This window comes from Strigops habroptila, chromosome 5 (genome assembly GCF_004027225.2).
Source record: "Strigops habroptila isolate Jane chromosome 5, bStrHab1.2.pri, whole genome shotgun sequence".
Taxonomy (NCBI): domain Eukaryota; kingdom Metazoa; phylum Chordata; class Aves; order Psittaciformes; family Psittacidae; genus Strigops; species Strigops habroptila.
Window position 1 is genome coordinate 82,145,981 of NC_044281.2, and position 14,284 is coordinate 82,160,264.

Consider the following 14,284-nt stretch of genomic DNA (forward strand, 5'->3'; position numbering starts at 1 on the left):
AAGCAGAAGACTGGCAGAACTTCCTTAGATCATAGAATCCCAGAGTGGTTTGGGTTGGAAGGGACCTTAAAGCTCATCCAGTTCCAACCCCTGCCACGGGCAGGGACACCTTCCACTAGAGCAGGTTGCTCCAAGCCCCTGTGTCCAACCTGGCCTTGAACACTGCCAGGGATGGGGCAGCCACAGCTTCTCTGGGCACCCTGTGCCAGCGCCTCAGCACCCTCACAGGGAAGAGCTTCTGCCTCAGAGCTCATCTCAATCTCCCCTCTGGCAGGTTAAAGCCATTCCCCTTGGCCTGTCCCTACAGGCCCTTGTCCAAAGCCCCTCTCCAGGTTTCCTGGAGCCCCTTTAGGCACTGGAGCTGCTCTAACTTCTCCCCTTCAGGAGCCTTCTCTTCTCCAGGCTGCCCCAGCCCAGCTCTCTCAGCCTGGCTCCAGAGCAGAGCTGCTCCAGCCCTCGCAGCATCCCCATGGCCTCCCCTAGATCCTTATAGATTTCTCCTCTGCACACACTGGGAACAGCCAGCAAGATGCGTGTTTACCCTCCAGCAGCAACCGGTGCATGTCTTTGCTCAGGATCACACTTTTCTCATTAATTAACCTTTCCCCTCCCCCTCTTTAACTTCAGCGCATAGAAAACCCGCAGCCTGACAATTAAGCTACTGTGACACATTTCCAACATAATCACACACCTTTCTTGCCCCTAAACTTAGCAGTGTAATTACTGACGATGTGTTCCCGCACTTGCTGTAACACCGTCGAAGGATGCGCTGGAGATGGAAGGATAAAGATATCTGATTAAAGACACTTCTCTGAGGCTGCATGGCAGGTAGAGAGCAATGAATAATTCACAGTATGAAAAATAAAGGTGGAGTAGCAAAACTGTCTTGGGTATATCACAGAGGATGTAGGTGTGTGATCATAAACATCTTATTAAAAGCAGAAATAGGGAGAGGAAAGAGGGAAGATTGATTCATGCCACAAGAAGCTATGGACAAGAGATTAAATCAAATGTTTTGCAAAGGTATTTAGAGGCAAAACATCCATTAATCTCAAAAGAAGTTTAAAATTTTGATTCTAAATGTTTCCATGAACTGGATTTACTTAAAGTGCACACATAGATAACTATAGAATCCTAGAACAGTTTAGGTTGGAAGGGTCATTAAAGCTCATCCAGTTCCAAGCCCCTGCCATGGGCAGGGACACCTTCCACTAGAGCAGGTTGCTCCAAGCCCCTGTGTCCAACCTGGCCTTGAACACTGCCAGCGATGGGGCAGCCACAGCTTCTCTGGGCACCCTGTGCCAGCGCCTCAGCACCCTCACAGGGAAGAGCTTCTGCCTCAGAGCTCATCTCAATCTCCCCTCTGGCAGGTTAAAGTCATTCCCCTTGTCCTGTCCCTACAGGCCCTTGTCCAAAGCCCCTCTCCAGGTTTCTTGTAGCCCCTTTAGGCACTGGGAGGTGCTCTAAGGTCTCCCCAGAGCCTTACATACCAGATGCTAGATACATGGCTGAATGTGTTAGTATTCCAGTTGTGTGCCCCAGTGCTCTCTTGGGTACAACTGTGCTTCAGTGCTCCTGGGCTGGAGACACTCAGTGAATTTTTAAAGGTCCAGAGTTTTTAAATAAGAGAAACCCCTCAAAACCAGTTGAATGGTTCTGACCTCACTTCTCCACCATAACTGCCCACCCGGCAGATGCTGGTGACCCGGAGCAGGCTGATGTTCCTGCACTTGCCCCCAAAGGCACCAGAAGGTCTTCGTACAGGGTCCTGCCCAGCTCTGGCCCCCAGCGCCCGCCAACCAGGGACAGGCCACCCATGGGGCTCTGTCAGGTTTCCAACATCTCCTCACAGCCTCCTCCAGCACACATTTGCTTTTCTGCAGCACTATGAGGCTGTGAAAGGTGTGAAAACACCTTTATTACTGTCATTTGCTCTCAATTATGATTCCTGCTTTGATTATTGTTCCACTGGAGGTAAGGACAGTTTGCAGCAACCTAGAGAAAACAGCGTGATCTCCTCCACAATGCTAAAGCAAAATCCATCCTGTACTTGAGTGAAATTACCACTTTTCTCTTAAATGTATTTGGCAGCAAAGCAAAGGTGACAAAAGGAATAAAAAAAGGTCTTTTGTACTTTCAAGAGAGAGCTGGGAATGAAAATATAATGTTTGTCTTATTTACATTACTTCTATGCGTATAAAAACTTAACAGCTGCTCTTCCAAAGTGATGGCCTCCCAACAGCATGGGGCCACATGGCTTAGGCAATCTATGGATCAAAAGTCATGCTGGCCTTGTCATCAGATGTCACCCAGTCATCAAAAGGCTTTCCACACAGACACATCCTTATTCAGCATGCTGGGTAAGATCAGGAGCTTTTGTGTTTTCAAGTCTGACAGCAAGGAGATTATAAAGTATATTTGATGTGGGATATATTAGAAGCCAGGATTTCAGTTTTCAACCAGCTGCAAAGCAGCCTGACCCTTCCACGAATCTTCATCCCTGCATTCTTTGAAGAGGTTTAGGAGCTCCTCCATCTCACTTGCTTCTGACAAGGAGGCAAGTCAATACAACTCTTGAGGACTTTAAGGAGAAGTATGCAGTTCTTGAAACGCAATAACTATGGGCAATAAAGGAGGTAGGTGTTTACTAGAAGCAAACCAAGCCAGACAAGAAACTTTAAACTGAAGAATGTCAAGAGATGTGCACGAGTGTTTCTGCAGTTTTAAAGTGTCTGTGTCATTAAATTTTCAGCAATTTCCAGATGGAGCTGGAATACTCAGCAACACAATTCAGCCAGAGGATCTCACTGAGCAGCAAGTGGACCTGCTTCAATGGGACCCTCCAGCTCCACTTAGAGATTTGCCCAGCAGAGCTGAGCACAAAGTGTTTTAAGAAGTTTTAGTCTTAGCTGCGGGTAGAGCCGGTGAGCCTGGGGTATCCATGAAGGGAACAGCTTAACTGGACAGGTGAGAGCTTCTACACCAAATCCATCTCCATGAACAAGGACAGACCAAGTACATTAATTTCTAACTCTTCAACACCTCCACAACCGTGCTAATCCCTGGGTGTGAAGGATCGGATGAACTGGTACCCAGTAATTCCTGATAAATGCCAGGTTTTCCCGTAGAACATGGCTGGGTGGGTGCATTCAGGGTCCACACAGGCAGCCAGGGCTGGCACCACCCCCCACCATGGATCTGAGCACCCTGGTCAGGCAGAGAACAACCTGTCCAGCACCTCCATTAACAGAGCTCCTGACTTCATACCAACAGTACAAAGAATTTCATGTTATTAGGAAAGATCATTGAATCCCAGACTGGTTTGGGTGGGAAGGGACCTTAAAGGTCATCCAGCTTCAGTCCCCTGCCACGGGCAGGGACACCTTCCATTAGAGCAGGTTGCTCCAAGCCCCTGTGTCCAACCTGGCCTTGAACACTGCCAGGGATGGGGCAGCCACAGCTTCTCTGGGCACCCTGTGCCAGCGCCTCAGCACCCTCACAGGGAAGAGCTTCTGCCTCAGAGCTCATCTCAGTCTCCCCTCTGGCAGGTTAAAGCCATTCCCCTTGGCCTGTCCCTACAGGCCCTTGCCCAAAGCCCCTCTCCAGGTTTCCTGGAGCCCCTTTAGGCACTGGAGCTGCTCTAAGGTCTCCCCTTCAGGAGCCTTCTCTTCTCCAGGCTGCCCCAGCCCAGCTCTCTCAGCCTGCCTCCAGAGCAGAGCTGCTCCAGCCCTCGCAGCAGCTCTGTGGCCTCCTCTGGCCTCGCTCCAACAGCTCCATGTCCCTCCTGTGCTGTTGCCCCAGAGCTGGATCAGGACTGCAGGGGAGATTAGTGATGTTCCCAATTTCCTATCAAAATCTGATTTTGATTGTGATTTGCAATGCACATAAGTGAATCTGAACAAAGCCACAAGACTTCCCCCAGCCTTTGGGAACAGCACTGCCCCTTCTCTCACAACATCACACACACACATTTACGTGACAGTAAATGAACCAGCTTTATCACACAGCACAGCACAGCACAAAGCATCCTCAGAGGCTCCAGCCAACGAGGCTTCATGGAGCAACTATCCAAAACATAACCACATTATCACTGTAATGCTTGTGAATACCACTGGCATGGGACATGAAAAGCCCAAGGACGTTTCAGAAACTTGCCTTTTGTATCATCAAATGCAAAGCAATTGCCAACTGCCAGACTGAGCACACAGGATCCAAACCCCTCTGAACACAGTCATAATGAGCTAAAGCAAATGTCATACAATTTGAGCTGATTTTTTAAGGTTGCCCCATTTCTATGCTGTATGGAAAGACAGTTTGGAAGTATGCAAATACACAACATATGCTTCAGTAATATAATCAGTGTATAGAACCATAAACACACCTGCTAAGGCCTGATCCATCAAATTGGTTGCCATGAACGTCACCGTCGGCGCAGACACAGCCGTTACACGGGTGACTTGCGTCGGCATCAAGGGACCCATATGAGCATCCATTCTGGAGGTGGAACCTGCATTCAAACCACAAGGAAACATTTGGGTTTTTTCCAGTAAACAAAAATGCCTTTAAAAAACTCACTTTTCCCAGCTATATTTCACAGATGCTCTTTAAACCTCTTGCTGAACATCTCTTCCCATGCCGGTCTGCATGGTCAAACAAGAGGGTTTTGTTACTTGAATTACTGGTCTACTCTACATGATGTCCATCAATCCCCACAAAATAAGCATTGGTGGAAATCTTAAATTAATAAAACATGGCCTTAAAATAAGAACTTCAAGGATATATTAACGCTTTCAGAATAGGTCACAGCAAGATTAGTTTTCTTATTTAAGGTTAAATAACAGCCCTCCAGTTTCTACTGTTACTCATCACAAACTCTTTGTGTTTCACTCTATCCATAGAAAATCATTTTGCTGCTAACATAAACCAGCAGCTTTATCCCTGGTAATCACAGTCTGCTCAGACAATGCATAAAACAGAAAATCGCTAAATTGCTACTATATGTCATTCATGCTAAATCAGTAATCCAGGTCTGCTGCTAGAACTATGCCAATTAAAACAAGCTACTTAATCCTTGGGAATTCATGGCTATCACCAAATTTGAGGTCAAACCTTGAGCATCAGTTTCCCATTAACTGTTCTCAAAACCATTTCTCAGAACCTGAACAACCCATAGCACGTATCATCTCATTTCAGATATACATTCCAGTGCCCCATTAGCAGTCTCCATATGCTCGGTACAATCATCTGAAAACTGAACTGGCAAGAGACAGCTGGGCTTGTTCAGCCTGGAGAGAAGGCCCCAGGGAGACCTTAGAGCAGCTCCAGTGCCTAAAGGGGCTACAGGAAATCTGGAGAGGGGCTTTGGACAAGGGCCTGTAAAAATACATACACAAAGCACAGATTTTCTTTACCCTTAATGTGTACATGTATGCCCAGGCATGATGCCAAATCTCACCTGGTGAGTGAGAAGCCTCCACATACTGGTGACAGTCTAGAACAAGCAAAACAGGTACCAAAAGAGGCTCCTAGATAGTTAACATCGATGGAGCAGGGGGAGAGAGGAGACAACAGCAAAACCTCTGTGATGCACTGACTGTCCCAACAAAGCAGCCCAATGCCATTCTTCTGCTATGCTCCCTGCGATAGCATAACTGGCTGCTGACAATGACCCTGCAACAGCAGCAGCACAGGCTGCCTGGGGGCACGGGGAAGGTGAGCTACAAGCAGCTGCAGGAAAACAACAGAAAAGTGAAAGAAAGATTTGATTATTTCTCCTTTTTTCCCTGCCATCATCAGGATAAGAGAAATTCCTGCAAGACATGATCAGGAGCATGATAAAGAAAATACCCTGCAAGGTACTAAGTTTAATCCATACTTGCTTTGAAGAAAGAATGACAAATGAAGCATGTACAGAAGAGGAACAGGTCAGTGTGATGTTTGTTGTGCTATCTGCAGCACAATAACGTCACGGGAGGCACTTGTAACTTGGCCAGCTCTAACAAGACAGTGAGCCATTCTCCTGCCCAAGCTGCTGTTCAGACCTCAGGCAATGACAGCTTCTTTTTTTCTGCTCCTGTCAAAGCCCCTGGCAAAACTATTACCTTTGATGAGCTCTCTGGATATAAAGAAATGCTGAGGAACCATCAATCCCTACAATGAAGTCTAAGGTGCCTCTAATTATATGGAGCAACCCACACAACAGCAGACTCACAACAGTCACTCCAGCTTTACAGAGATGCCCGGCAGGATGCACACGTGAACAGACTGAAATGCTGGTTTCCATATCCTTGGAGACCATTTCTTAAGCTAGGATTTCCATCTGTAATTTAGGTTACATTAACTACACAATTAATTCCATGAGTAATATTTCACAGAGCAAGTGTTGTTTAGTTTTCTTTGGTTTCTCAAATTAACTGGGGGTTGGAACTAGATGATATTTAAGGTCCTTTCAACCCAAACCATTCTGTGATCATATAATTTTAATGACAGCAAAAAGGATACTTTCACCCTATTGCTTTTAGAGTCTGGTTAAAATCAGAGTCCCAAGTGAGGTATGTGCATGTGCTATCTACAACAATATCCTTGGAAAGGGCTATGCAACAACTTTGAATTTATCCAAAATGATCCTCTTAATGATGGTCATCATCTTAAGGTCATCACCTTAAAGATAGTCATCTTCATCATCATCATCTTAGTCATTAATGTCTAAGATATTAATCTTAAAGATGATCATAAAGACAGCAACAAATCCAAAACATCCTGGAGATGAGCACGACTGGGAATCTCCAGTTTGCCCTTTAAGGTCCATGTCTCCAGATGCATACCCCTGCCCTGGAACAGGCTTGGACCCGGTCCCCTCCTGCTGCTGAAGCTCTCCCTGGCCACACGGCACCCAAAAAACACGTGGGCCACACATGCAGACACTTGGAGGTTCACAACCCAATGCTGAGGTTTATAGGGACATCAGGTTGCTGTAGGCCTACATTAAGGTGTGCACATGAATTCTGGTGCACAGGCAATTGTCTACACCCAAAACTGGAACAAGTTTCATAACGTGCTTAATTATCTCCTTCTAGTTGGACACAGGAGATGACTCTGCTCATTTTGTTACTGCAGTGCATGCTGCATGTTCAAACATGACTTGCATTATACAATTTGAGTTGCTGCTTTATGTTGATTTATTATCACACCCAGGAACAATAAAATTATCAGTGCATCTTTTGGTGTGATGGAAGCAATTAGCTCACACCTTCTGTCCACACTGAAGTCAAGCATATACATATATATATATATTATTTCATACATGCAGATCAAGTTCAACTGCTCAGTTTAATTATATCTGAATGCTCACCAAACAAGCTCGAATGATTTAAGGCAATCTTAACCTTTGAGGAATAAATATTTATGCTTTCTAGTTTTTCATGCTCATAAAGAGCATAGATGGATTTGGAATACAAATAAACTCTGTGGATTGGGTTTAATGTCATGATGAAATATAAGCTTTCAGCCTGAACTGAACATAACCTGGGCTGGAACAACACCTAAAGGTGAACCATGAAGAATCTGGCACCCACCTACAGATGCTCTGTGTGTTTTATGATTGAATTTATTCAATTTTTACTGTAAACCAATGAATGCTGAGGAGGGGGAGGAGGAAAGTGATGTTTTCTATGAAGTTTCTGATGATTATTAGAGCCAAGGAGGCCTGACCAGCAAGTTGTGCGTTTGGAGAACATCTGTCCCTGCTTAAGATTATTTCAGTGCATTTTACTGAACATCGCTTACAATCACAAGCAACCTTGGTCTCAACTGCAACCAGGATGGTACAAGGACAAAAGAGGATGAAAGCAGATGAGTGAAAGGTTCAAAAACCTGAAGATCCTTTTGCAAGTGATTCTCTGCCCTGATTTACATAGCTAATGAGCAGACACTGATTTGCATGTCTGATGATGGAAACCTGAGGGGAGGGCTGGGTGCTTGAGGTGCCCTGCCCCTGCGCAGGGGCTCCATGTACCCACCTCCAGCTTGCTGATCCCACAGCCATGCTGCTGAGCCCCACCTCGGGAGTGGCTGAGCATCACCACGAGGGGAGCAGAAGGACTGTGCCAGGAAGAGCTCCAGCACTGGGGTCACTCCCCCAACCCAGCAAACCCTCCTGCAGCAAAAACCCTCCATGCGAGCAGCCTTGGGCCAGGACCTGGGCATCACCCAGGGATGTTTTCTGTCTCCTCTGCTCCCAGGCAAGGGTAGCTCGGGGAGGCCAGTTCCTACAGCAGCTCTGGCCAAACTGGGAATGGTTACAGCCACAGTGGCTGAACTGGGAATGGTTATAATGGACCTGGCATGTCTGAATTGGCATTTTTATACTGTCACATAAGCACCTGAAGATAAGAATGTGAAATTCCCCATTACAGAATTATAGAATCTTTGAATAGTTTGTGTTGGAAGGGTCCTTAAAGCTCATTCAGTTCCAACCCCCTGCCACGGGCAGGCACACCTTCCACTAGAGCAGGTTGCTCCAAGCCCCTGTGTCCAACCTGGCCTTTTAACTGACCGATGGATACAGCAGAAACCATCATCCCCAGGCGTGCATCAGGAGCCAAATCAAATCAGAGAGCAGATTTTCCCCAGAACAGAGAGCTAACATTTCCACCTCTGGTATTTCTAGCAAACAGTATTTAAAGTCTCTCCCTTTTTTAACCCCACACCACCCAGACGGATCACTGTTGCTACTTCCCTCCTCTACTTGCTTGCGGCCAAACAAGACCTGAGAGATGGAACGGATACATTACTGACACTCATGGCCTGGTTGCAAGGGATCAGACAGGTTTTCAGGGCAAAACTGTTCTTATAAAGGTTTACTCCATGCCTCAGCAGATCCATCGCCTCTCATCACTACGTTACATGGAACATGGACGACAATGACCTGCACTAACATGCCCATGGCAGAATAATATGATGCTGGTCCTGGATGACACTGCAGCTGGCCATGGCAGTGGAGGTCTGCTCCTGCTGTTAAGGGTTAATTCTTACCTTTTCCAATTAAAAGGCGGCACTTCCAACTTTCTCTTAGCCTATGTTGGCAGTTTGGCAAGGGTTTAAGCTTAATTTTCCTCGTTGTGATTCAATGAGCCTTTAACAGCACTGAACCCAAAAGAATAGGGGCCGCATTATTTATTCTAACTATTCATATTGAAAATGTCCACAGCATGAGCCTAATCTTACCCCAGTGAAGTCAGCACAATTCTCTCTATTGAGCTTTATGGGCAGTAAACACACTCCCAAAACCAAAGCTTTTCTTCCTGCAAATTGCCTCTTGCAAAGCCACTCTTTATGCCGTGGGACAAAAGCTCTTAATGCATTATTGAAGAGCAGCATTTGCCATTTGTATTTATTTTAGCTAAATATATCTCAGGACTTGTTCTCACTAATGGCTTTGTAAGACTGCCTCATGAATGGCAGCAATGGGAAGAGCACAGCGTGCTGGCGTGACAGTGGTGGGGCTCAGACCAGGCAGGAGTCGACTAGGAAAAAGTCTGCAAGGATTCCTAAAATACACCATGGAAATATTCGTTTGGTGAGAAACCCACAACAAATAGGAAATTGGGTTTCCTGGAGAAAAGGGGCTGGGGAGATAGAGCACTGCAGGGCATGTTCTCATTTCAAAAACTGGATGCTGTTAATACACCTAAACCCACCCCTATTCCATTCACCTTCTTCCTCTTTGCACACCTTTTATGACATATTTCATATTTGCCTGCAGTTACACGTTTGTTTCCAAAATATGAAAAGCACATTTAACAGAAGCACTTTCTATACCACTGGGATTAGATGGTTAAAGAGGAATACAAACCAAAGGCATTTTTGTGAATATTAATCCTGGTTTGCCTGAAATAATTCAGCCACGAATAGTTTTGTCAAAACATTACAAACCCAAGTCTTTGCCTGCTCATCTACCAGTTTACACACCTTACCAGTTACAGGGAACACCTAAAGGGGCTGACCAGAGAGCTGGACACCAACACTGACCTGGCTGCTCCTCTTTTTGGCCTGGAATAGCTGAAAGACACAATCATAACACAAACGGAATTCCACTGCAGTGTGCTGATCTGTCTCTATCCAGGTGAACACACACCAAGCACATGGAACCACACAGCGCTTGATTTCTACCAAAGCTTTCCAACCACCAAACCTCCTGTTTCAGTGCCGCTTCCCATGCTCATCTGCGGTAGTTTAGTGTGGGAAAAGGACACCAGAACTCAATGCTATTAGGAAAAATCACACCAAGTACTGAGCAGTTGCCTAAGGGATCTGAAATGTTTTCCACGTATATTTAAAATTAAAGAAAAATACATTTGTAAGGGTTTTCATTTAAATGTCTACGCTATGGAAGTCATATAAAATTAAGCTTTCAGCTCTAAGCTGCCAAAGGGGAGACTGAGATGAGCTCTTAGGCAGAAGCTCTTCCCTGTGAGGGTGCTGAGGCGCTGGCACAGGCTGCCCAGAGAAGCTGTGGCTGCCCCATCCCTGGCAGTGTTCAAGGCCAGGTTGGACACAGGGGCTTGGAGCAACCTGCTCTAGTGGAAGGTGTCCCTGCCCGTGGCAGGGGGTTGGAGCTGAATGAGCTTTAAAGTCCCTTCCAACACAAACCATTCCAGGATTCCACAATATTCATTACATTCCGCTGTATATGGACAGACTCACCTTTGGTTTCTAAAGGCAGTGGAAATTTCCAGTGGTGTAAAGGCCAAGAATGTAATTTTCAAAAGTGTGCCCATGACCAAAGAGCAGAAAACCCATTTACGATATAATTTTGTTGACTTTCAAGTCACTGATGCAACACGGAAAATACCCCTCCTCAATAAGGCACTGCAAGATATGCTTATTTCTAAGTCAAACGTGAGCAGCAATGATTCTTTTTTACATCCAAATTGAAACATAATGAGAATGTATTAAAAAAGAGTATTAAATATTCAATGGTCTGACTGTGCTGCGGAAAGGTTTTACCTTAATCCTTCCAGAGGGACCCACGGAGCAATGCTGATGCAAGGCAGGCTTTGGGCTTTGCCCTTTTGTTACCATTTAGAGGAATTCCACTTCTGCAGGGGAAAAATCAAACAAAACCCAACCAACCAACCAATTCCAGAAAAGCCTAAAGCAGGAGACAAACTAGGAACATGAAATAAAAGGCTAATATTGGATCTAAACACTCAGAAGAGCTTTCCTTACAGTGGCAGATAGAGTTGCTATTTCCTTTGTGGCGAGTAACTACAGGAAGCAACAGTTTGGGGACCAAAGCACACTACTCACAAACTTGCCATCAATTCCTTATTTCTTATGGACCATAATCCTGAATGCCCACAAACCCATGGAGCAGATGAACATGGTGCTGTAAAACCTGTTTCAGAGACGAGAGGAGAAACTCTAGCATTGAACACATCAAACCCTCCCTTGTCTTCTTAAGGTCTCTTCCAATCTAAACCGGTCTGGGATTCTATAAAAATTGATGAGCAGGTAAGAGAAGCCATGCACTAATTAATCCCACAGCAGCAGCTAACAAACATATCTGTGCTGCAGGGCAGGCACAAACAGCATCATCCCATACCTGGAGGATGCTGCCCTACCCTGTAGACACCACCATCACAACACAGAGACTGTGAAAGGTGAGAGTGAAACGTCTCTGGGCCCAACACAGCATCTACAGCACCTTGTCAGCACCTACATCCTCTTGTCACTGTGGTGGCTGACCAGTTCTGCAAAATCCTCCTCACTGTCAGCACTTGAGGCATTACATCTGAGAGGGATTTGATGGTGGGCACTAAACCCAGCCCTTCTCCAATGTGAGGAACACATGTAATACCCAATGGCTGCTGCGGGCAGCTTGGTAGTTTGGAGCTAAGTACTAGGAATGAAAATCCAGCACGTGATGCTGCAGGGAAACCACAGCTTACTCATAAAAATCATTGACAGCATTTCACATTTAACTCATTTCTGTTGTCTCTCTAATATCTCCTGTGGGATTTGGACTTGAACTGAGAGAAAGAATCAGGGAAAGAATAACCTAAAGAAATGTGTAATTGGGATTAAGCAGGTCAGGCAAGAAGCATCAGCACAAACCTACCACCCGATTTAAATCCAGCCCAGCAGAGAAAAGCAGTCTTTCTGCTGGCAAGGAAAGTCACATGCAGAAGAGCCTGATAAAGGATGGTTCAGCAATAAGGAAACAGAATCCATAGGTACCCAGTTCTATTTTTTCATTACTGAAAATTTACTTGGGAGGGATGTGCCTGTTCCCAGCCCGAGGGCACTCACCCCGATGAATGACACTGGCACCAGCCACACCAGGACAAGGTGATGGGAACACTTGTCATCCTGCTTCCCCGTGAGGACCTCCATTGATCACCTTGGTCTGGGTGACAGCAGGGAGGATTAGTTTGTGAAAATCCCTGAAATCTAGGCACGTAGTTTCATAGAATCATGGGATGGTTTGGGTTGGAAGGGACATTTTTAAAGCTCATCCAGTTCCAACCCCCTGCCACGGGCAGGGACACCTTCCACTAGAGCAGGTTGCTCCAAGCCCCTGTGTCCAACCTGGCCTTGAACACTGCCAGGGATGGGGCATTGGAAGGAGAAGAGCAATGAAATACATAATTTCAATCACTGTGTCTAATAGCCAGGAACAGTCAGACACAGAAACACGCTGATTTATTTTTATTATTGCTGTTATTATTTTATGACCCCAGAAGTTAGTGAAGATCAGGGCCCAGGGACTTGCTTCATTTAGAAGCTACGTCTACTATGATAAGGTAATTTGGGGCAATACTGTTTATCTGCAAAGGATGAGAGAAGTCTCTTTGCTTGAACAAAGGAGGAATTGAACAGCAACGAAAAAGAAAATCAATTTTTACAAGCCATGCAGACTCCTCCAGCTACATCCAGCCCCTCAGCTCTCCTTCTACCTTCTCCTCAAGGTCACACCATGCTTTTCCTCATGGCCGTTTTCAGAGGCGGCCTGGAAGCCGCCTTGCAGAATTCTCTTTCCTTACTCTCTTTCTTTAACAGGCCCGGATACAGTCACTGAAATACTCAACGCTTCCTGAATCTGATTCTCTTCTTCAGGCTGCAAAACGTGCTGCATTTTCAGAGCAGCATCTTGCCTTCACTGGTCTGTAAAGTTGCTGCTGGGTGAACCCTTGCAATAAACATCTCCAGCTGCTGCCCAGCTGCTGAAGGGCTTCCAAAGCCCTGTCCTCCCTCCCAACCCAGACTCAAACCAAGCCTCTCTGCTCTCCCTTCCTCACCTCCAGCACCGGGTGACTGAAGGAAATCTCCATCACACTGCCACGCACTGTGATGCTACATAGGAAAGCCACAGCCACCCCAAAAAATACCCCCAAGAGCTGGGGAGGGTGTGTGGAAATGGCAATCCTTGTTTATAATCTTCCCTGGTATCTACCATGAAAGTGGCTACACAGGTTAATGACAATTTATGGTGCACACCTCTGCACTGAGCGCTCCCTCACCTGCAATGTGCCAACAGCCCCTTGAATTGTGTGTTAGAAACCAGAAACTGAAGCAAATGTCCCAATGCGATGGGGACAGGATCTGTTTGCTTGCTTATAGAGAACCACAAGCCATACCTGAACCACAGGTACACCAGGAAGGTAGCAGCTCTTTGTTCCCAGACCCCACATAAGCCCAGCGAGGCTCACTAGGTGAAATGGTACAGGGTTTGCCCTCGTATTTCCCGTCCTCTTCATGCAGTAGAAGCAGGTTTTGCTTTTTCCAGTGAATGGGACTGAAGTAGATGCCAAAGCAAAGCCAAACATCTACTGGTTCATAACTAACCCACAAAGGAAGGGCTGGAGGTACAGAGAAATGCCTGGAAACAACTTTCCAGGCAAGCGCAGCAAAGACCTTTCTGAGCATGGACCATAAAACTGCCTCAAACAGTCATTTTTTCAGCAGCAAATGCATACAGATCTGTCATTAAAAGGGATGATTTCCATGACACGCTTTAGGAGAGACAAACTGTACATACTGAAGGAATCTGAGGGATCACCGCTCAAGTCCCAGCAGACAGCATTCCACATTCTCCATGGTGATCAAGATCAGAGGGCTGGAGCAGCTCTGCTCTGGAGCCAGGCTGAGAGAGATGGGCTGGGACAGCCTGGAGAAGAGAAGGCTCCTTAACGGGAGCTCCAGTGCCTAAAGGGGCTACAGGATATCTGCAGAGGGGCTTTGGACAAGGGCCTGGAGGGACTGGACAAGGGGAATGGCTTTA

At 46.1% G+C, this 14,284-nt stretch overlaps 1 protein-coding gene across 2 annotated transcripts in view; it reads right to left on the bottom strand.

Moving 5' to 3' along the window:
* TCERG1L (transcription elongation regulator 1 like) overlaps positions 1 to 14,284 on the bottom strand; it is a 78,770-nt gene that overhangs the window by 28,720 nt on the left and 35,766 nt on the right. For both annotated transcript variants that reach the window (XM_030488509.1, XM_030488508.1), the window contains exon 5: positions 4,382 to 4,507. In XM_030488509.1, coding sequence (XP_030344369.1) covers positions 4,382 to 4,507 — 126 coding nt within the window. The remainder of the gene's footprint in view (positions 1 to 4,381; positions 4,508 to 14,284) is intronic.